The 24,417-nt window shown below is 44.9% G+C and overlaps 1 protein-coding gene across 2 annotated transcripts in view; it reads left to right on the top strand.

Annotated features, from left to right (window-relative positions):
• The window catches only part of LOC136833124 (uncharacterized), a 176,455-nt gene that overhangs the window by 76,712 nt on the left and 75,326 nt on the right, over positions 1–24,417 (top strand). For both annotated transcript variants that reach the window (XM_067094782.1, XM_067094781.1), the window contains exon 13: positions 18,760–18,901. In XM_067094782.1, coding sequence (XP_066950883.1) covers positions 18,760–18,901 — 142 coding nt within the window. The remainder of the gene's footprint in view (positions 1–18,759; positions 18,902–24,417) is intronic.

Genomic DNA, 24,417 nt, shown 5'->3' with positions numbered 1-24,417 from the left:
TAAAGTTGTGGTACGATAATCTGGTCAGAGAAATTTGACACACTGAAGCAAGGCTGCTGAAACGTGGAATTTACGTCATCGAGACGACTAATATGCACGTTATTTGTTATTGTTAACATGTGAAGTGAATCAATCAATAAAACTGAAAAAAAAATGTTTTTTTTAATTTCAGTGCAAACTTTTAACATTATAAGTAAAAGTCTGTTAACCAAAGTCAGTACTTTGAATAACATCTAATCGGGTAGAAGGACATAGACCGCATGCCCAGTTTTTCTTCTTAATATAACTAAAATAACATTTTCAAGTATTTCATCTTGTATATACCTATATATGCAATGATATATATAGAATAAAAGGTCCAGTTTTGGAAAAAACGACCCCCATAAAAAACTCTGGGTACCTGCCTGTCATTAGCAATGCAAAGTGTCCTTCCCTCGGGTTACCATTTTGCCTCCACAGTAAAAACATTTTTCATGAGTGCGTATACAGATCTTTAACCAAGTCATTCCAGCCAGGTATGCTACAAGCGTTGCCTTGACGAGCTCTAAAGGTATCCCTGCCGGAGGCAAGCATAGCGGCTATTATGTTCGAATAGAATTCTTTCGGATCTCTCCTGTGGTGGTCACTGGGTTACTGCACAGTAAGGAGCCTGCCGGTTGCACTATTGACCGTAATCTATTTTCCGTGTCACCCTATAGGATCTGGTTTTCTGTTGGTTTTTAAAGTTCCAGTTCACAGCAGCAGGTAGGCGACCAGTTAGGGGGTTCACGGTAGGGACTAGGGAGGGATGGCTTATTGAATGACAACTGGAAGGGTATTTGGTTGTGGCCTGTTGCAAGATCATAGCAAATGTTGCAGGACACAATTGCTTCATGAAAGTGCAGAGATGTGACGCTGTGGTCCAGCCAGGAGGTTGTAACTGTGTCCATTCTATTTTGCACATAGGTATAGGAAGAGGGAGGGAGAAGCATTACATCACTAATTTGGAGAGTGTGGCTTTGAGAGAAGCGAGCAAGTTCGTTATAAAATTGTTTTGTGGAATGAGAATTAAGGTTCCCAATTATATAAATATGATCAGCAGTAGAACCGTGAATAATTCTGTGCAACTCACCTAAAGTAAGTTCAGTCTGGATATAACCCAGGACACGCCCCCTCAGGGTACTTTTTATATGTCTGGTACCATCGACAGCTTTCTTAATTATTCAGAGATGAGAGGAGGGGAAGGGGGAGGAGGAAGCTGGTTTGGGTTCATTATTATTTAATTAATGGGACCATTATATTTTTATTTTATTACATTACATTACATTATATTATTGTATTAATTCATAAATGAGCAATATTGTTTAGTGTTATATATTACTTAGCAATATTATTGGATTATATATCAATGATACTATTACATTATTATTCTATTATCGTTTCATTTACTACGTAATCTCGCTTTCTCTCTCTCTCTCTAGAAACAGAAGGCTTTATACACAATTTACAATAGTCTTTTGGCTTACTTCTGATGTGTTTTGCATTTAAAAATTGAAACAATCTGGCACCCATGCAAACTTACCATGGCAACAACACTACAGGTTGATATTGTAAATTTGTAATTGCATTCAGAGAGAGAGAGAGAGAGAGAGGAGAGAGAGAGAGAGAGAGAGAGAGAGAGGAGAGAGAGAGGGGGGGGACCCAGAGGCAGAAATCTAACAACGTTGTCTTAGTGCATGCGAAAGCTTTAAAAATACGGCCATAAGTACTAATGGGGCTTCACCATAGAAGGTATATACCTGGAGTTGTGATCTCTATGCCAGTACTACATAGTTCGGTGGTCTTCCACCAGGGCGGCGCTGCAAAGTCTTCCGGCCATCTTTAAAGGTCTGGTAACCTGCAAATTGAACAGGGGCTCAGTGCGATTGTGAATTTTTCTTTTTTTATCGTTAATGTTTAATGAGTAAGTGTATAGCGAATGTTTAGGGTTGAGTGAGTGTTTAGTGAATGTTCAGTGTAGGGTTTAGTGAATGTTTTGTGATTGTTAGTGAACATTTAGTGTGCAAGTATTCAGTGAATGTTTAGTGGGTGTTTAGGGTTCAGTGAATCTTTTGTGAATGTTAGTGAATGTTTAGTGTGTAAGTATTCAGTTAATGTTTAGTGAGTCTGTAAGAGGTGCAAAAGAAACGAGCAGGTAAAAGTTACTGCTGGTTTATTACAGATTCAGGCAGTTTATATAGCGGCCGACTGGCAGAAGACAATGACATTGAGCGTGACCTGAGGTCAAAAACAATTAACAATAATATATGGTGAACAAGTACAATTTACAATACAAAAAAATACAGACTCCAATATGGATACAGTCTTGATGCCTGCGAATAAAGAAACATACGATACATAATTTGTGACAGTTGGACAAATACATATAAAGTTGAAATGGTAGAAAATGCGTGACCTGGCACGTTAGGCGTGACGAATTGAGTGCGAAGAAAGTGGGAAGTCACCAAAGAAAACTTGCTCAGCGGAGACTTAATTAATGACACCTTGAAGCACTCGCTGACCTTAATGTGGTGACTTTACAAATACTCCCCCCCCAAAGACGTGGGACACGTTTGACTAATCTGTGTATCTGCTGGGACACTGAAGGGTACCACGGCTCCTTGAGGACAACGGAGGGGCCTCCCACGCGTGAGGGTGATGGGCTGCTGGTGCGGGCGGGCCCTTCCTGGGACGGCCGCATGCCCGCCGTTTGCAAGGGCCTGGGCGTGGCGAAGGGCGGTTGGGCGGGGAAGGTGTTGCGGTGACGTCGGTGCTCTCCTCCAGGAAGGCGGGCTTTAACCAGTCTATTGAAACCCAGTCGTTCCTCCCGGGGAGTGCCAGCAGGAACGCCTTGCTGTTCCGCTCCAGCACGCGGAAGGGGCCCCTGTAGGGCCTGGTCAGTGGCGGGCGGACAGCGTCGACCCTGACGAAGACGTGGGTGGTGGATGACAGTTCTGGCAGTGTGAAGGTGGCCGGCCTGCCGGTGTATGTGCACTTGCAAGGGGCGAACTTGCCGGCCACGTCGCGGAGCCTCTGCAGTGATGGGATGTGGCGATCTTCTGTCACAAGTTCGCCCGGGACCACGAGGGGCTCTCTGTAGGTTTTTTCGGCTGTGGACGGGGTGCCGTCGGCTCTGGAGGCGGTTCTCAAACCGAGGAGGACCCACGGCAGCTGATGTTTTCAGTCCTCGGCGGTGCAGCGGGCCATGAGGAACGCCTTCAGGGATCTGTGGATCCGCTCGACCAGGCCGTTGGCCGCCGGGTTGTACGCCGTGGTGGTGTGATGCGTGGTCCCCAGCAGCTGAGCCAGGGCGGACCATAATTCGAACAGGAAGGCGGGGCCCCTGTCGGTTGTGATGTGGTCTGGGAAGCCGAAGCGGCTAACCCAACTGGAAAGCAGGGCCTCGGCACACGCGCTGGCGGTGGCTTCTTGCATAGGTGTGGCTTCGGGCCACCTTGTCGAGCAGTCTACCACCGTCAGGAGGTATCTGGACCCGCCTGATGGGGGAAGGGGCCCAACGACGTCGACATGAATGTGGCCGAAGCGGCGCTCTGGCTGCAGGAACTCGCCTACCCCGGACTGCGTGTGACGTCCCACCTTGTTGGTTTGGCACTGCAGGCACTGTTTTGCCCAGGACGTGGCGTCCTTCTGCACCCCGTGCCAGACGAACTTTTTTGAGAGCAGCTTGGCCGTAGTTCTGCCAGAGGGATGTGAGAGGTCGTGAATTATGTCGAATACCTGGCAGCGCCGTGAGGCTGGAACCAAGGGGCGGGGCTGACTTGTACTGATGTCGCAGAGGAGACTTGGGCCTCTGGGAGCGAGGGTCACGTCCCGCCACTTAAGGGACATGATGGCGGTGTGGTAGGCTGGGGTTTCTGAGTCAGCGGCCTGTTCTCTGGCGAGGTCTTGGTAGTTTACTCCAAGCTGCAAGCTTCAACTCGACGTTCAACGTCTGACTCTGGATTTTTCCTGCCGGGGAGGTACCTGACGGAGCAGGTGAATTCGGTTATGGCTGATAGGTGGCGCTGCTGCCTGGAAGACCATGCGTCCCCCTGCTTAGTGAAGGCGTGAACCAATGGCTGGTGGTCCGTGAAGATTGTGAAGCAAGTCCCCTCCAGGAGGAACTTGAAGTGCTGGACTGCGCGGTACATCACGCAGAGTTCCCTGTCGAAGGTGCTGTAGCGGGTCTCTGCAGGATTGAATTTCTTGCTGAAGAAGGCGATGGGCTGGGGGGCGCCATTGATGACCTGCTCCAGGACAGCACCACAGGCGACGTTACTGGCATCCGTTGTTAGCTGGAGAGGGGCCTTGGGATCTTGGTGTGGCAAGGCGGTTGCCTCGGCGAGGGCAGCCTTCGTCAGGGAGAAGGCCTGCTGCTGGCTGGGTCCTCAAGACAGGGACTTTGGTTGGCCTTTGAGAACTTCCGTCAGGGGGCCGTGGTGTGTGCGATCCCGGGGATGAACCGCCTGTAGAAGTTCACCATCCTGAGGAACTCCTGGACGGCCTTGACGGAGGTGGGGTTTGGGAACCTGGTTACGGCTGCTACTTTTGATGTGAGTGGGCGGACGCCTGCTGGGGATACCTCGTGGCCCAGGAAGTCGGCTTTCTGGACGCCGAAGGTGCACTTGTCAAAACAGACGACGAGGCCATTCTGTTGGAGGCGCCGCAGGCAGGACTGCCCGGATGTGCTGTTGGTGTTCACTGTGAGACCTGGAAAATATGAGGATGTCATCAACATAGCAGACGCAGAATTTCAGGTCCCCGAGGATGCTGTCCATGAGCCGCTGGAAGGTCGCCCCGTCATTCCTCAATCCGAAGGTGCCCCGACGCTGTCTCTTCCAAACACGTGTGTGTTCGTGTGTTTGTCAATTGTCATCATCGGAATGGACAGGACAAAACAGGAGCGTTTCGTTTTCTTTCTCTACAGGAACGCGATTTCAACCATACAGTATTTCCGTCTGTTTCTCCCTAAGCATTGTTGTCTTAATGTATGTACAATCACCACTACTTGCATTTAGTGTTTAGGGTTTAGTGAATGTTTAGTGTGTAAGTGTTCAGTGAATGTTTAGTGAGTCTTTAGTGTTTACTGAATGTTTTGTAAATGTTAATGATTGTTTAGTAAGTATTCAGTGAATGTTTAATGAGTGTTTAGTGAATGTCTTGTGAATGCTAGTGTTTGTTGTATGCTTAGTGTGTATTCAGTGAATGTTTAGTGAGTGTTTAGGGTTTAGTGAATGTTTGGTGTGTAAGTGTTTAGTGAGTGTTTAGGGTTTAGTGAAAGTTTAGTGCATGTTAGTGTTTAATGAATGTTTAGTGTGTAAGTATTCAGTGAATGTTTAATGAGTGTTTAGGGTTAGTGAATGTTTTGTGAATATTAGTGTTTAGTGAATGTTCAGTGTGTAAGCAGTCAGTGAATGTTTAGTGAGTATTTAGAGTTTTGTGAATGTTTAGTGTGTGTTTAGTGAGTGCTAAGGACTAGTGAATGTTAGTGTTAGTGAATGTTTAATGTTTAAGTATTCAGTGAATATTTAGTGTGTAAGTAATAGTAATCAGTGAATGTTTAGTGAGTGTTTATGGTTTAGTGAATGTTAGTGTTTAGTGAATGTTTAGTAAGTATTCAGTGAATGTTTAGTGTTTAGTGAATGTCTTGTCAAAAATAGTGTTTAGTGAATGTTTAGTGTGTAAGTGTTTAGTGAGTGCTTAATGAGTGATTATTGAATGTTCATTGATTGTTTAGTGTTTAATGAGTATTTGGGGATTTAATGAGCATTTAGGGTTTAGTGAGTATTTAGTGTTTAATGAGTTTAGGGTTTAGTAAGTGTTTATTGTATAGTGAGTGCTTAGTGAATGTTCAGTGAGTGTTTAGTGCATAGTGAGTACTTAGTGAGTGTTTAGTGTATAGTGAGTGCTCAGCAAAGGCTTAGTGAGTGTTTAGTGTTTAATGAACGTTTAGGATTAAGTGAGTGTTTAGTGAATGTTTACTGAGTGTTTGGAGTACAGTGAGTGTTTAGTGTTTTATGAGTGTTTAGTGTAAAGTGAGTGCCTAGCGAGTGTTGAGTATTCAGTGAGTGTTTAGTGTTATTGAGTGTGAGTGTATAGTAAGTGTGAGTGTTTAGTGAGTGTGAGTGCATAGTAAGTTTGTATGTTTAGTGAGTGTGAGTGTACAGTAAGTGTGATTGTTTAATGAGTGTAAATGTATTATGAATGTTAGTGTTTGGTGGTTGTACATTGCTGTTTAGTTAGTGTTTAGTGACTGTATGTAAAGAAAGTCCAGTAATTTACAGGAACCGTTTATGCTAAACACTGCTTAGATTCAAAAGCAGATGCTTAGGCCTTGACCACAATGGTTGGAGTGCTTAGGCCAAGCTGTTTTTGTAAGGTAATTTTTCTCAGTGAAATTGGGTCAAGTACTAATAATAATAATAATAATAATAACAATAATAATAATAATAATAATAATAATAATGATACTTGTAAAAATAATATTAATAATAATGAGATAATAATAATAGTAAAAAAGATAAAAATAATAATAAGATAATAATAATAGTAAAAAGGATAAAAATTATAATAATAAAAATAGTAACATTAATAAAATATAGTACCATGAGCTGGACCGAGACCTTTCAATATGGCCGCCCAAGGTCACACGCTCAGCAGGGAGATCGCCACTCCAGTGATTGACGCTCTATGGGTTTCACACAGTCAGACATGATGGCCAACACAGTGCTTGTGAGGAAGTCTGACCGTGCGAAAGGGGTAAACATGTTGGATGGAAGTCTGATCGGGTCTGACTTTTGTAGGCGGGGCTTGCTTGTTCATGTCCATGTATGATCATCTGAACACCCATCACTTTCAAACCCTCATACATATTCAGATCTCGGGGAGGTAACATCTATAGCAGCTCCTTCAGTGACAGACTGGGCCTAATATTTTCAGAATGAGTGACACATCTGCCATTAAGAACAAAGAAAGGGAAATCATGATGGATTTCATTGACATACATAGGAAGCATATAGCTTTGTGGAAGGTGAAACAGAAAGAATACTCTAATAGGAATTTAAGATATAAAGTTATAGATGAGTTGCATGAAAAGCTAAAAGAACTTAACCCTCATTGCACGTGGGATGATGTGATGAAAAAAATCAACTGTCTACATAGTTCTTTTCAAAAGGAACTTCGAAAACATGAGAACACTAAGAATCAGGCAATTCAACTGATGATATTTACATACCCACTCTCTGGTATTTTACCGACTTGATGTTCATATGTGATCAAGACTTGCCACGGGAGAGTACATCAAATTTAGATTCTCCGAAGCTGGAGAAAAATTAGGGTTGAGTGTTTAGATCACTTACCTGAACTTTTATTTGATGTTACTGAAATAACTCAGATTCACCATGCAAATTTGAATGAATAAAAATTATTCGAGGGGAAGCCAGACATAGGTCTAAATAAAACATTTGAATCATGAATCAGTTAAACTAATCATGATTTTCGTATTTATTTATTTTGGAAAAAAAGATGACAGCACAATATTTTACTCACAATTTTAATCACACCGTTTGTATAGATTTGGAGGTGTGCATTACTCTTTAGATTAGGCCTAACTTACCTATTCTCATGATTTACATGAAGTCTTTTGGCCATGCTACTGCTACACCCTCGTTAACAAAGTCATCCTTAAATCTATCTCTTACTTCTTTTGCAATTTGAGGGTAATCCCGTGAGCCTTGTCTGTTTTGCAAACCTGCTAAATAATTAGGATCTACAGATAAACCAGACATTTTCCTTGCTCTATCTTCCCTATGAAAGTACTCCTCTGGGGAATAGTCTGAAGGGCATATAATTGTGCCAATCTTCTGGGTGTCATTTCAGCTCCTTCATTAAGTTTGTGTGAGAAATTTGGTCCCTTTTCAGCAACCAGTCCTTTGTCCACTTGGATCGCTTCCTTTTCCTGTCCTTGAGAGCAAATGCTATCCCAATTGCCATCACCTCCTCCTTGCTAAGGGACGTGTTGCTCCTTTGATTCCTGGCATGGCCTGAGGTTGGCTGCCTGTTTGGTTTGAGCGTGTGAAAACTCTTCCATGTTGTGTTGTAGGTTTGATGAGCGTATTGGCCAACATGTCTGACCATGTGAGGCCCCCTTTAGATTACAAACAGACCTTTTGAAGAGGAAGAAGAAGGGAACAGAATGAAAAACAGATGGATGGGCCTATGCTACCATGAGAAAGCAAACGTGATTTAACCACACATTGACAGCTATAGGCCTACAAAATTTTTCACTAAGCCTACATGGGCGTAGGTATAAGCCTGGGCATAACTTTTCTTTGAAATTTCGTAATTTCATAAATTAAAAAGGGTTGGATTGGTCTTTAATGTTGCATATCTTAAAAAAATAAAAAAATAAAAGGATCCGAAGCTTTAGGAGTAAGTTATTAAGTTGACATGCAGTTGATCTTTCACCATTCACTTGTGACTGACTGACTGCCTGGACTTTGGAGTATTGTACAATAATATGTGTCTTGATTGAACACAGGCAGAAAAGTGGGTGGGGCTTAATTTGTATTCCGTTTGGACAGACTTTAGGATCATGCAGTATATCAAAATTATTGTTATTTTCCCAGGCATATACATATTAATTATCAGGATCTTAGAGTCCCCTACCATCACTTGAAAACCCAGCAGTTTATCACTCCTATAGGTCATCACATTCACTATACTGTCTAAAGATTTGTGCCACAGAAAAGAAAGGCCCCTACGATGTGATCTGTAACTTGCATCAATGAGGTCAAGAAAGCTCTGAGGTTTTCATGCACTGAGTCGCAGTGACAAGTCATGTGGCCAAAGGAGTGTTTCTTGTAATGCAATGATGCCTTTGAAATCTTTGAAGAACATGTGTAGGACAGGAGTATTCCACTTGAGTCCAAAAATATTCCATGACATTATTTCTAATGTATCCATGGATACTCACAAAATCCAGAAATGAGTGAGTCAATCATTTCGGTGGAAGTCGGGGTTGACTGGCTGGAGTGGGCAGTCACTCATGGTGGGAGGTTGGCTGGCACTTGTGGTAGAAGGTGAGCCTTCATCTTTACCCCTGCATGGGGTGTCATTAAGTTCTTGTAGGCTGGGGTTGGTCCCGGACTAGGTTATATCTTGAGACTTTTATATTAGGACCAAAATTCTTGCCTTTAAGAACATTGAGGTGACAAAATAGACAGGTAATCCTGTAAGCCATTTTATGTTTAATTTTGCATGGGAGATCGTGGAAGGTAAGAAGGTCGGAGCCTGTGAGAAGCTTGACTCCCTCTACTAAGGCATCTGGCTTCACAGATGAGTGCAAATTGTGAATCACAATGCGACATCTCTTCTCAGGTTTCAAGCGAGGTGATTCACACTTGTAGGGATTCGGTCCAGCGGGCAAACGAGAGGCTCTTTTTTTCTACTGGTTTGTGTCTGCTAGCCATCAATTCCGTCATGATCTTGATCGCCATCATCTACCACGGAGGCCTGGGTTGGGGGGAGAGATAGGGTCAGAAGTCTCACGAGGGCTGGTTATCTTGACTAAGGCTCTGTCTTCCACTGGATTCACTGGGGAGGGAGGGGAGTTTGGGAATCCATCGGTCCCCTTCGATAGGTCTATGGGTGATGCAGGTGCGCCATCCATGAGAGAGAGGGCTTTCCCTATTTGGGAGGGTATGGCCACCTTAACCTTATGTCGCAACAGCACTTCTCTCGTGTTGCTGGGCAGTGAGAAAACAATAGATGCCCTATTCAGAGGAGTGTGGCGGCTTGCTGTAAGACTGTCGAAAGATATCTGAACTCCTTTGATTGCATCCCATGTCAGTGAAAGATTATTTGTTTCCTCAGTTTTACGACTGTTGAATGATTCCTGTAGTCCCCTGATCGCGCCCCAGACCTTTGAAAGATTGTTATTTGTTTCCTCAATTAATTCTGAGAGAAACTTTGACTCTTGGCAGGCATTTTCTACAGTGTTGTACACTGCTCCTAGGCTTAGATCAGCAGGTCCCTTTGGGGGCATAGTGAAGGGGTTATTGGAGTAGATTTTCACTGGACAGGTCCTTAGCCACTGAGTGATATATGATATTGCTTGGGAGAAGATAAGTTTGTAAAGTCACCACATCGGCGCCAGGATAGTGTTTCGGCGGCGCCATTAATTAAGTCTCCGCTGAGCTTGTTTTCTTTGGTGACTTCCCATTTTCTTCAAGCTCAATTAGTCACGCCTAAAACGTGCCAGGTCACGCATTTTAATCATTTTTACTTTATGCGTATTTATACAAATGTCACACATTGTGTATCACATGTTTCTTCATTCACAGGCATCACGACTGTATCCATATTGTAGCTCTGTATGTTTTGTATTGTAATTTGTACTCGTTCACTGCATATTATTGTTTATTGTTTCGACCTCAGGTCACAGTCAATTCCATTGTCTCTCGCGGCGTCAGTCGGCCGCAATATAAGCTGCCTGGATCTGTAATAAAGTAGCAGTAACTTTTACCTGCTCGTTTCTTTGACACCTTACAGTGGTGACCCCCGGAGTATCCCGGAGCCATTAGCGGACTCACACGGCGACTTAGTCTTGGCTCCAGGATTTCTCCAAAACACTCTTAGCGGCCTAAACACGGCGCTGTAACCAGCGTTTGAGCGTGCTGACTCTCGTCGGCGTACCCCACCAGCGTCACTAGCGGAACCACACGGCGCACGAAAGTGCGTACTGACGCGAGTACCCCACTCCAGTAAGGGGTCAAAGGAGCGAGCATGGACGTGGATATCCCCTCCTTCATGCAGTTAAACGCGGACCCCGCGGACTCGGAGGTTTACCTACCTCCCATCACACCCGCGCCTGCCCCCGCATCGAGGCCCTCCCGCAACTCCACACCAGCGCCCCGAACACACGACGGCCGGGCAACACAATCGCGGGCCGCCCTCACCGTAAAGCTGCCGCCGTTTACGCAGGGGAACCCATCGATGTGGCTGCGCAGGGTGGAGAGCCACTTCAGAATCGCGGACCTGACGGACGAAATCCTACAAGCTGACACAGTGCTCAACGCCCTTCCGGAGGACGTGTACAGAAAACTCATCTCGCGAGTACCCGAAACACACACCCTCACATACAGCACCACAAAAAAGTTCCTCCTCGAAGCTTGCTCCCTGCCCATCGCCGAGCGGGGCGCCCGTGCTATCGACCTTGCCATAAACCCACGCCACGACCTCAATTCAAGAGGCGCTTGGGGCATGGTCGTAGATCTCCTGTCACTACCAGACTTGGGTGGCACAAAGAAGCGGCAGGAGATAAGCTTCACACGGAAATCTACCTTCGCCAACTCCTCCGGAGGTCGCAACCAGATCGCTCACCCCTACACCATGCCTGTCGAGGACCTCATAGAGACGGCGCAACACCTCACAGACTCCGTCAAGGCTTCACAGCGGCTAAAACCGGCCACACAGCCGGTCAGCTCCGTCCAGCCTGAAGAGGGGACGTAGAGCAGCCCGTCAACGCCATCGCCAACAGACGTCCACCGAACCACAGCAGATGGAGGTCCCGGGCTTCTGTCGCTACCACAAGTGGTTCGGAAAGGACGCCCGAAACTGCCTGCCGCCCTGCTCATTCGCCCGTTCAAAAAGCGGGGTGGCGGCGGCCAGCAGGACAGGCCGCCATGGCAGCCGAAGAGCCCAGGGCCTCAAAAAAACAGTAGGTTTTACGTCCGCGACACCGTCTCCGGCAGGATGATGCTGGTCGACACAGGGCCTTTAAATCGGTCTTCCCAGCATCCAGAGAGGACCGCAACCAGACACCAGACCCGGCCGCTTTCTGACGGCCGCCAACGGAACCCCATCCTCTCCTCGGCACCAGGCTCCTGTCGATCTCCATCCTTGGCCAGAGTTACTCCTGGGACTTCATCGTCGCGGACGAGGAACCCCTCCTGGGGCCGATTTTCTGGCGCACTTTGGCCTGCTAGTCGGCGTGGGGCGCAGCGCCTCCTCGATACCGACTCCTGCCGGTCTCTCCCATTAACGGCGGGACCCAGACCCACCATCAGCGCCGTCGCCCCACCAGTATGCACACCTACTGTCGGAGTTCCTGAGATATTTAAGCCTGAGCTTCGCCAAGTCCCGGGGCCCCAGCCAAGCACGGCATATACCACCATATAGTGACTAAAGGGCCCTGACATGCGAAGTTCCGCAGGCTTCCCCCTCAGCGCCTTCAGGAGGCGAAAAAAAAGCATTCGCGGGAGATGGAACAGATGGGCATCTGCAGGAAAGCCTCCAGTCCATGGGCCTCCCCCTCCACATGGTGCAGAAACCGGACGGCTCCTGGAGACCCTGCGGCGACTACAGGCGCCTCAACATTGCAACAGAGCCCGACCACTACCCTCTACCCAACATGCAAGACCTCACGGCCTCCTTTCACGGGGCCAAAATATTCACTAAATTGGACCTTCTTAAATCTTATTTCCAGGTACCTGTTGCGCCAGAGGACATACCAAAGACAGCCATCATCACGCCCTTCGGGTCCTATGTGTTCGCTTTCTCCACCTTCGGGCTGAGGAACGCGGGGCCACCTTCCAGCGGCTCATGGACAGCATCCTGGGGACCTAAAATTCTGCGTCTGCTATGTCGACGACATTCTCATATTTTCCAGGTCTCACAGCAGCGAACACCAGAGACACATCAAAGCAGTCCTCCAGCGCCTCCAAGAGAACGGCCTCGTCGTCCGTTTCGACAAGTGTACCTTCGGCGTCCAGAAAGCAGAATTCATGGGTCACGAGGTGTCCCGACAGGCGTCCGCCCTCTTACATCGAAAGTAGCAGCCGTAGCCAAGTTCCCGACACCCACCTCCATCAAGGCCGTCCAGGAGTTCCTTGGGATGGTAAACTTCTACAGGCGGTTCATCCCCGGGATCGCGCACACCACGGCCCCCCTGACGGCAGTCCTAAAAGGCCAACCGAAGTCCCTGTCTTGGGGACCCAGCCAGCAGCAGGCCTTTTCCTTGACGAAGGCCGCCCTCACCAAGGCAACCGCCTTGGCACACCAGGATCCCAAGGCCCCCCTCCAGCTGACGACAGACGCCAGTAACGTCGCCTGCGGTGCTGTTCTGGAGCAAATCATCAACGGCGCCCCCCAGCCCATCGCCTTCTTCAGCAAGAAGTTCAGTCCCGCAGAGACCCGCTACAGCACCTTCGACAGGGAACTCTGCGCGATGTACGCGCAGTTCGGCACTTCAAGTTCCTCCTGGAGGGACGCCCTTCACAATCTTCACAGACCACCAGCCACTGGTTCACGCCTTCATGAAGCAGGGGGACGACGGTCTTCAGACAGCAGCGCCACCTCTCAGCCATAGCCGAATTTACCTGTTCCGTCAGGTACCTCCCGGCAAGAAAAATCCTGTACCAGACGCCCTCTCCAGAGTCGAGTTGAACGCAGTGCAGCTTGGTGTAGATTACCAGGACCTTGCCAGAGAACAGGCCGCTGACCCAGAAACCCCAGCATACCGCACCGCCATCACATCCCTCAAGTGGCGGGACGTGACCTCGCCCCGAAGGCCCCAGCCTGCTCTGTGACATCAGCACAGGTCAGCCCCGCCCTTTGGTTCCAGCCTCACGCCGCCGCCAGGTATTCGACATAATTTACGGCCTCTCACACCCCTCCGGCAGGACCACGGCCAAACTGCTTTCAAAAAGGTTCGTCTGGCACGGGGTGCAAAAGGACGCCACGGCCTGGGCAAAACAGTGCCTGCAGTGCCAGACCAGTAAGGTGGGTCGTCACACGCAGTTGGGGGTAGGCGAGTTCCCACAGCCAGGCGCGCCGCGGCCACATCCACATCGACGTCGTCGGGCCCCTTCCCCCATCAGGCAGATCCAGATACCTCCTGACGGTGGTAGACCGTTCGACGAGGTGGCCCGAAGCCACACCCATGCAAGAAGCCACCGCCAGCACGTGCGCCGAGGCCCTGCTCTCCAGTTGGGTTAGCCGCTTCGGCGCCCGGACCACATCACAACCGACAGGGCCCCGCTTTCCTCTCCGAGTTGTGGTCTGCCCTGGCTCAACTGCTGGGAACCACGCACCACACCACCACAGTGTACAACCCAGCGGCCAACGGCCTGGTCGAACAGTTCCACAGGTCCCTAAAGTCATCCCTCATGGCCCGCTGCACCGCCGAGGACTGGAAACATCAGCTGCCGTGGGTCCTCCTCGGGTTGAGGACCGCCCCCAGAGCCGACGGCACCCCATCCGCAGCTGAACAAACCTGGGGAACCCCTCGTGGTGCCGGGAGAGCTCGTGACGGATGAACGCCACTCCCCATCACTGCAGAGGCTCGCGACGTGGCGGCAAGTTCGCCCCTTGCAGGCGCTCATACATCGACAAAGCAACCACCTTCATGCCGCCACAGCTGTCATCCGCCACCCACGTCTTCGTCAGAGTCGACGCCGTCCGTCCACCACTAACTAAGCCCTACAGGGGACCCTTCCGGCGTGCTGGAACGAAACAGCAAGGCGTTCCAGCTGGCACTCCCAGGCAAGGACGACTGGGTTTCCATAGACCGGTTAAAGCCCGCCTTCCTGTCGGAGAGTCCCGGCAGCGACGCAGCACCCCTTCCGCCCAACCGCACTCCAGCACGCCCTCACCCCAGGCGCGCGCCGCCCCAGGAAGGGACCGCCCAACCAGCAGCCTCACAGGCGGGAGGCCCCTCCATTATCTTCAAGGAGCCGGCACCCTTCAGCGTCCCAGCAGATACAGGGATTAGTCAGGCGCGTCCCTCGTCTTGGGGAGTATTTGTAAAGTCACCACATCGGCGCCAGGATAGTGTTTTGGCGGGCGCCATTAATTAAGTCTCCGCTGAGCTTGTTTTCTTTGGTGACTTCCCATTTTCTTCAAGCTCAATTAGTCACGCCTAAAACGTGCCAGGTCACGCATTTTAATCATTTTTACTTTATGCGTATTTATACAAATGTCACACATTGTGTATCACATGTTTCTTCATTCACAGGCATCAAGACTGTATCCATATTGTAGCTCTGTATGTTTTGTATTGTAATTTGTACTCGTTCACTGCATATTATTGTTTATTGTTTCGACCTCAGGTCACAGTCAATTCCATTGTCTCTCGCGGCCCGGCGTCAGTCGGCCGCAATATAAGCTGCCTGGATCTGTAATAAAGTAGCAGTAACTTTTACCTGCTCGTTTCTTTGACACCTTACAAGTTTTTCCCGATCGCTCCCGAAGAATGAATTCTGGTATCAGGTATTTACATTCTGAATATGCAACATTAATTTCCTCGTCAGAGAAGGCTGCACAGGTCGATTCTATGATAGACTCGATGATGGAATGGTTCGAATGGTACTGTATAAAGTAAAGACACTTGTTCTCAACCACGGGATTTATGTGTGAGGCACAGGTATCGTTAGGTGCCAGGGTCTCTGGTGCAATGGCTGGAGGTTGGCCAGATGACATTTTTGTGGTCAAGGGAGGGCCAAGCGCTAAAAAATACACAGCTCTTTTTTTTCCCATATCCCAGGGCTAATAGGCCTTGGGTAGCTGCAACTTGAAAGATTCAAAGACACTGATTGGAGGAGAATGTGGATTGATTATATCTGCAATTACACAACACTATCCAGCTTACACTCTGGGTATTACATAGAGACGCTATTAATACATCGCCCTCTGTGAGAGGTATAGGCACTAAGGGGAAAAAAACCTTCATTTTTGGTAAAAAACGTGAGAGAGACCTCCAACACGTCTGCTCCCCCCCACACACACACACACACACAAAAATATATGTCTTTATATATGTGCATACATATGTATTCACTATTTTGGACATTTCATTTGTAATCCCATCCATTCCTGGTGCCTGTCCACTTCTCAGTCTTTTAATGTGATTCCTTATATTCTCAAAAGAAGTCTGACAAATGTATATGTATATATATATGTATGTTTAGATACATACATACATACATATATATATATATATAATATAATATAATATATATATATATATATATATATATATATATATATATATATATATATATATATATATATATATATATATATATATCAAAATATATATATATATATAATCAAAGTCAGAAGGATCAGAGGATCATGTAAGCTCTTTCATGAGTTGTTTATTCACGCATCATAAATTAACAACTCCCTAAAGCAATGGGTACGGATCTTCTCACTGGTTTTCGCTTGTACTAAATCGTGTGAATCTTCTGTGATTTTCTGAGTATATATACACATATACACACAAGCCGACACGAAGAAAAAGAATGTCCAGAAAATATGAAGAATCAACAAAAAAAGTTGATCAACAGCATAAAAGCCACTGATATAACGATTGTTTTGTATATGATAAACTATGCCCAAAGTAATATATATATATATATATATATATATATATATATAGATAAAATACGAAGGAAACTGCTAAGTAAAGGACTAGTGTCGAAAGGCCTCGAAAGCACTCCAGTGTTTCCGTTTCCTTCGTGGATTTTATCTTTAGTCCTTTATTCAGTCTGTTCCATAGGACTAGTGATTCAGTTATACATATATATATAGTATATATATATATATATATATATATATATATATTTTATATATATTATTTATATATTCATATATATTCCATATATATATATATCAGTTATACATATATATATATATATATATATATATATATATATATATATATATATATATATATATATATATATACACACACACACACATACACACACACACGTATCATTTTGGCCTTTACGTCGCTACGTTTGCAACTCATTCAGGTGGACTTAACTACAGAGTCGTCTTCATCTTAGATTAAGCCAGCCTTGTGTAAAGATAAATTGTAGTATTTATTTCATTTAAAAGTAACAACAAAACAAATGTGTTTTATGTCAATAACATGAAGTACAATGACAGTGTGAGAATTAAAACCGTAAGAATAAAAATAAAATAACAATGATAGTAATGTGTAGTAGTGCTGAAACACTCCACGTACATTGCTATGGCAAGAGTAGGAAGCAACAACAAAACAGAACCACGTGGTAACAATGTGGGAGGAATGTGGGCTAAGTGAGGGTGTTACCATAATATGGTTATGGTCTGTTATTTTTCTGTTTGACGGGAGAGATCTTTCGGCCTCCAGTTGTTTGTTTAATGTTGGATTATGTAGTAATATGTGGACAGTATCTGGTATAATCCTTCTGTGGGAATTTTGTGTTGTACTATATTATTTTCTTTTAATTTCAAGATAGATGGCTCTCTGTCATTCTTGTCCATAGTGTTGGAAGATCGCTCCGTTGTTCTGGTGAGCCTGCAAACGTCACCTGAGAGTTGTGGGAGTGTGGTCAATGTATGTTATGGTAAGGGGCTGGCATTAACCTCCAGACATGTCAACTCACAGACAATATGTGTCCCGTCTCCCTTTTGCTCAAGGCCAGCAGTATCGTTTTTCATTATCATAGGTGCTGTAAGGTTTGGTTTGCAGTACATCCTTGTTGTTATATTTTCATTTGGGGAATTAGGCCTCGTTCCTCGCTTAATTGCGTTACTGATTTTCTTTTTGTCATCTTCAAAGAGTAGAGTTTAGTCTAGTTGATGGAAGCTGACTAAGTTACTGGTTTAATTTTCTGGTTCCTTTGAAGACTCTGCTCAGCCTCTTTTAAATCATGTCCTGGATTAACTTATCTTGGAAACCAATGTTGGTTAGCAGCTGTTTTATTCTTTCAGTTTAAAGTGGAGCAGTGAGTTACTGATCTTTTTACATAAGCATCAACCACTGAACTCTGGTATGCTATGTGACATCCTTCCCCCGCCTCCCCTGCCATTGAGGCATTTGCCTTCGGTTTTTGCTTTGGCATAGATCTTTGTTTCAATACTATAGTTTTTTGCATAATTAGGATATCTAAGAAGGGTTGAGTCTTGTTTTTGCAATATTCTGTCGCAAAGTTCAGGCATGAGTTTCTCTGGAGAGCATTCGCTAAGTCCTTTACTTCCTCTTAATTCTTAATGGCTATAAAGATGTCACTGATACATCTTGCATATAGGCAGGGATTGCAGTGGTCTTTATGAGTTATTTCCTCTACATAAGCCATATAGGCATTGGCAAATAAGACACCTAAGGGGACCCCTAATAGGCTACACCATCGTTCTGGCAGAAGAGGTCACCCCTGTGAGATGTAAATGGGGCTTCCTTGGTACATGCTCCAGGTCAGTGAAATGATCAAAATAATCTTGGACAGGGTTTACTACTCTAATACAGAACCAATACTTATACTAGGAGACCTCTTAAAAACATGTGAAAATAACAAAAATTATAAAGGAAATGCAGATAAAAGATTATCATAGGTGAAAAAATGAATCTGAGTTTTTTTAGGTTATCTAATCATGAATTTGGTGAAAATGGTGTATAATGCGGAAGTTTTGGAGAAAGAAGAAATGGGTGCTTTCAAAGTGTTTGCATTTTGGGGTGAAATAGCTGTTGGAACAGAAGGACCTTCGTACCCAAGACAGGTGTGTGTGTGTGTGTGTGTTTGTGTATACATGTGTGCATGCATACCTGTAAACTGATATACTTAATAATAAACTTTATAGAGCACGAGGCTGTATAGATTTTAACATACACTGTATGTGCATGAAAAGGAAAATTAATTATTTCAATTCCATTGTGTAAGAGTCTCAAATTCTTCCATTTTTGTCTTACAGCAAGATAATGATATAGCTCTAATATATCTTGGAAGACAAGCAACATTCAACTCTCGGGTGAAGCCGATATGTTTGGGCGCAGCACAAGATGTCAACGCTGGTGATAAAGCTGTGGTGGCAGGATGGGGTGTTTTAGAATCAGGTTAGCTTTCCAGAGTGTATCCTGTTAAATTATTTCTTATGGCCTGTCCACACTGGCGGGCATGCCCATCGGGCACTTGCAGCTCTTTATGTTTTCTCTCGCTTCTGAAGCAGTGTTACCAGACAATCGCATCGCTCTGGCTCCATACTCATTCGGCCAGTATAGTGGAACGGGTTATGGGAACAGTGTTTGCCCGTTGGGCTTTGCCTGCCAGTGTGGACGGGGCTTTAAGGATTCTTAATTCCATATTGCTCCAGATATACTATTGTTTGTTCTGTGTTGGTCTGAGGTACTGCTTATAAAAAACTGAAATGCATATGATAAAAGGTGCCTATTTATTTAACAATATTCCTGCATTTACCAGGATTAGTACACCTAAGCGTCTGACAAAAATGTCTGGATATCACGAAAAAACACTGTACCGTGGTAAAATGGTAACTTAGTAACCTTACTTCCCCTACCTCGTCACTACACAGTACCATATACACTTTATGGTTATGAGCGGATGTTCAGATATAAGTTCCTTGTTTTTACCTTGTTTTTGTTACAAGATACATTATATGCTGTAATCAACCGCAGTCGGTTCAGCAGGTTCTTAAATACAAAAAAAGTACGGGACTGGAATGACTGGCAGAAATTGAGGCAGACAAAGGAGGAAGGAGCTGAACAAAACGATAAAGTGACCTTAAACTAATTTATTATTTACAGTAATTTACATTATATACAAATGAGTCAGGTTCAACGAGATATTTAAATGAACAATGCAATCAACATCATTAAAGAGCAAATTAATAATAACAAAATCGAGTCAGTACAACATACAATTCAAGTAATTAAACTTCAAATAGATCAATAAACACTTTAGCAGCAAAACACAATCCCAATAATTAAACTTCAAATAGATCAAACACTTGAGCAGCAAAATAAATTAACACAGGCAGCATAATACATCAAAAACAACAATAGACAAGCAGCATAATATTAAATACATAAGCAGTATAATAAATACATAAGTAGCATGATAAATACTTCAATAATTGCTTTACCGAGTCATTAAAACATACAACAAGTGACTCCAACAATAATATCCAAAACCAAGAATAACTCGTCCAACAAAAAATGTAATTACTAACATAAACAATTACACATAATTAAGAACTTTGTCTCGAAAATATACAGCGTCCCAAATTGGGCTCAACACAGAAACAGACAACCTCACGAGTTGTCAAGACAGTCTGACAGTCACAACTGTCTACAAGGACGAAGTCAAACACACGAACTCGTCGTGCCACCATGACAGACACTGGCTGCCGAACAGGAACAAATCCACACACCGGATGACCACGGCCGAGTCGTCGAGGCAGCCATATGCTGCCAAACGGGAACCAATCCACACATTTGATGACCACGGTCAGTCATCAATAGGGCTAGGATAGTTATGCATTTGCATATTTTCACATGCAAATGCATATTTTAAGTGATTTCGATAATAAGTGCATATTTCCTAGATACCTGTATATCAATGCATATTTTGGCAAAATATTCATCTGGCACACTGTACGACGTGCAACAAGGTAGTCTCGCGCCACAACCAACAGTCAAGAAAGGTCCGTGCTGCTGTCTCTACCACTGGTCATTAAAATGCCGAAAGTCCCAAGAAGCCAAAATGAAGTACTTCACGCATATGTTAAGGAATATGATGCACTCAAAACTTACGGAAGTGTGCTGTATTGCAAATACTGCGAAATACAAGTGTCAGGGAGCAAGAAGTTCCAAGTCCAGCAACGCCTCAAAACCGCAAAGCACATCCGACTTGAAGCTTCAAAGTCTGGCAGTGCACATAAGGAGCAGCAACTACTAGTAGACGTATGTAAACCAGGGCCTAGTCGTTCTGGGGATGGTAAAATTGACGAGACGCTAGAACCGCTCAATATGTCGGACATTCTTTCATTGAAACATGTATCAATCGTCTCGTGTGATGCACAGCGGGTATTCTCTGAATACAAAGCTATGCTGGCGGATAATAGACGCACTTTTAACTTTGAGCATTTACGCCACCATGTCATTATTAAATGTAACCACAATTTGTAGTGTTTGAAAACATTTGTCACCACTTATTTTTATATTGTTGTTATGTTGTTGTTTTCATGTTTAGATTACGCATAAAACTGGTTTGTTAATTTTTTTCCCCCGCACATTTGGCTGGTTGGGTGCTATTTTTAGTACATATTTAGCTGCATATTTCCATTTTTTTTCTGCATATTTGCATGCATATTTCGTGATTTTTTAGTGCATAATTATCATAGCCTTAGTCATCAAAATACCCTCAGCTGCCCTCAGGGATGAAGTCACACAGACAAGATCCTTCACCTCCTGTCGAAGCCAACAGGTAAGTAATACCTGCCGCCCATCCAGACTGAGTTCCTGCTGCTCTGCTGCCGAGATACTGACTCGTTGCTGCTACGAACCTGACTGCCGCTGTCAGAGACAAAGCGACAGTCGTCAACTTGCCCAAAAGACAAGTTAAATAAAAGGTGAAACCACCAAAATCACCAGAACAACCAGAATACAGCTATTTCACCAAAAAACGTATTCAGCAAAACCACTAAACCTAACAATGCTTATAAACAATAGACAATAGATGGGTATTGTACTGTACATACAACACACTTCTCTACTGTACTTATGTAAAATAGTAAGCTTGTACCTTTTTTCCCATTTTGTCACTTAGAAAGGCAATGGTGTCTACACAAAATAAAAACAAAACTCTCTCTCTCTCACCTGAGTGCAGTGCCAAAAATGTGTATGTGGGCCAGACTTTTAAAAACTTGTAAAGATGGTTTACAAGTCCTCCTCTTCCTTCCTCTCTTCCAACACCACTGTCTTGTCAAGGTCCTGTTCCTTGTCAAGATCATGAAGTGGCAAACTGGTCAGAGGAGGCATTAAGGTGCCTAGAACATTTTCAAGGCCCAGCAGAGACACTTCAGACTCTTGTCTGGAAGAATCTGGCACATTAAAAAAGAGTGCCAAAGTGTTTGCTTGTGTCTCCCAGATGAATGACTGAGTTACTGAAGAAGTAGATGGTGATAGGGTTTGGTGCATGGGCACTGGGGTCTGAAGAATTTGTCAAAAGTACTATAATGAAAAGATCAACTATTCTACCTCGGAATCACCAGCCACCGAATTTACTGAGCTTCATTGTGGTCGGTGGTGGGGTTTTTGCAAAGCTCAAGAAAGTTGTCCAAGATCCTCTGCATCTCCTTGTAGGTTGGGGTCGGGTGTGCCACAGATGTATCATTTTCTTCAGGGATTTCCTCCTCCATCTAACCAGTGGCAACTGCAACAGCTATCTTGCTGTCAGACAACAGTTGGAAGCCAGGATATCGACTATCATCATCCAACCACTCTTGCACATCTCCTTGGGGACGTTATCACCTCTCTTCATGAGTTAGGTATGAAAGTTGTCGATGTTGAAATCTTGGATGTCGATTGTGCCATCTTTACCCTTCATGAATATGGTTTCAAGCAGCCTCCCAGGTGTGCACAATGATATCCTTCTAAGCATCCTCAAAGTTGTGGATAGCAGACTTCAGAAAAAACTACTACTGCAGATTCTCCAGAGTCCGTCCTGCCTGCCACCCCCCAACCCTTACACACGTCCATGTATCCAAGCTTTGATTCTTCTCCTCTTCCTTGAACACCACCAACATCTCCTCCAGGTATTTCCTCCGGTATAGCTGGTTTTTTTTTTTTTGCAAAAATAACACCTTGGTCCATCAGGTATATCTCTGCAGTCATATTAAAAGGCAAAAACATGACCCTAATATGACTTTCATCACCAGCTAACTGGGTTGTGGTGGGATGAAATTCCAATAGCCTGTGTCTGACAACGAATAATCTCCTTAAAAAAGTGGTTATGGAACCAATTGGAAATTACCTTGGAGGTGAACCAAGCCTTTACCAAAAGATACCAAATCACTGAAGGAGTATCCATCAACCCATGTAGGGCACAAGGTTGCTTCACATGTCCAGCTACAATAGGTTTGCAGTGATGGCTACCTGAAGCATTTGCACATAACAAAGCAGAGACATTTTCCTTTGAAAGCTTTTGGGTGGGTAAATTCTTTCCCTTCGTGTTAGGCAAAGTGTTAGTGGGCAAGGAGCAATCGAGTAAACCAGTTTTGTTGTCATGGGGTAGGATGGTGGTGCTTCTAGAATGCTTACAAATCAAACTACTTTTTTAAAACTATTTCTTATATATTGTAAGGCTTTTGAATGTACGAGCTGTGGGCTGTTTCTCAGCAGCTATGATGTTACCGCCTCAACACTGTCTCTGTCTGTACTTGTCCATCATCCAGACAGCATGCATTATTCTTTGTATGCACTTGTAGAATAAAGATATTCAACCAAACATGGCACAGTGAGTTCCTCAAGAGCCACACATCTCCAGCAATGGCCCCACCTTGCAGGAATACGCTCATGACCCCAAGGGCTCGAAGGCCATCTGTAGCCACCTGCAGAAGCCCAATGATCCCCAGGAATATCATTCCATCCATGCTACAGGCTCAGGTAGTCCATCAGTGCAGCAACAGGCAATTCAGGTGCTTCAGGCTAACCTCGCTTGTGCCTCCTTGAATGCAGGAGCAGCCTCTTCCGAGGATTCCATACTCGTCAGCCACAGAGAAATGCAAGATCGGGATGTCTTCAGTGGGATTCCAGTCCTGGAGGTGCAATGTCCTGTTGGTTGCAACTTTGCAGGGTGCCACCAACAGAAGCTGTTCATCATGTCCGGCTACACTGCGTTCCTGCCCTTCAACGAGCCCTCAACACCAGGTTCACTTATGCTCAATGGTGTAATCTCACACCCGAGGAAGCTCTCAGTGCTGTGGAAAAAATAGTGCTTCAATCAACAAATCAGGCAGTGCTCTGGTCTGATTTTTTAGTATAGTGCAAGGGCCAGATCAGTCAGTGAGCGATTATTTTATTAAGTGCACACAGAAAGCTGCCGATTGTGATTTCATTTGCCCTAATTGTGATTTTGACCTGTCAGAATGCATATTATTATGTAAACTTATGGTAGGCTTTAGTAACCAGGAATTAAAAAGACAAGTTTCAATCATGTAATATCTTTAGTAATATTGATACTTACAAGCCATGTACTACATGTTTGAAGTGACCAGCAAGGATGCTAATGGAGGGGAAATCTTGGCAGAATTTTCCTAACATGGCTGGCACCAACAACAATTTGGACACTGCACTGGAAGTTGCAGGGACCCAGAATGCCAGGGGTAATGTGAACCTCACACACACGGTTGGGACAGAGCCTCCTGACTAGCCAAATCCCTGACATGCCACAATTGTCAGAAGGTAGGTCATCTGAAGAAATATTGCAGAAGCAGTAAGAAGAATACAGATGTGCCTGTGGCCTCTGTAGACGTTTCAGAGGCTGCCAAATATAATGCCACACCCCGAATTTCAAACCACGAAAACAGGTAGGTCACAACACTCATGGGAGG

The sequence above is a fragment of the Macrobrachium rosenbergii genome, chromosome 51 (genome assembly GCF_040412425.1).
Source record: "Macrobrachium rosenbergii isolate ZJJX-2024 chromosome 51, ASM4041242v1, whole genome shotgun sequence".
NCBI classification, from domain to species: domain Eukaryota; kingdom Metazoa; phylum Arthropoda; class Malacostraca; order Decapoda; family Palaemonidae; genus Macrobrachium; species Macrobrachium rosenbergii.
Note: the sequence above shows the minus strand (reverse complement) of the source record. Positions and strands in the feature narration are given on the sequence as shown.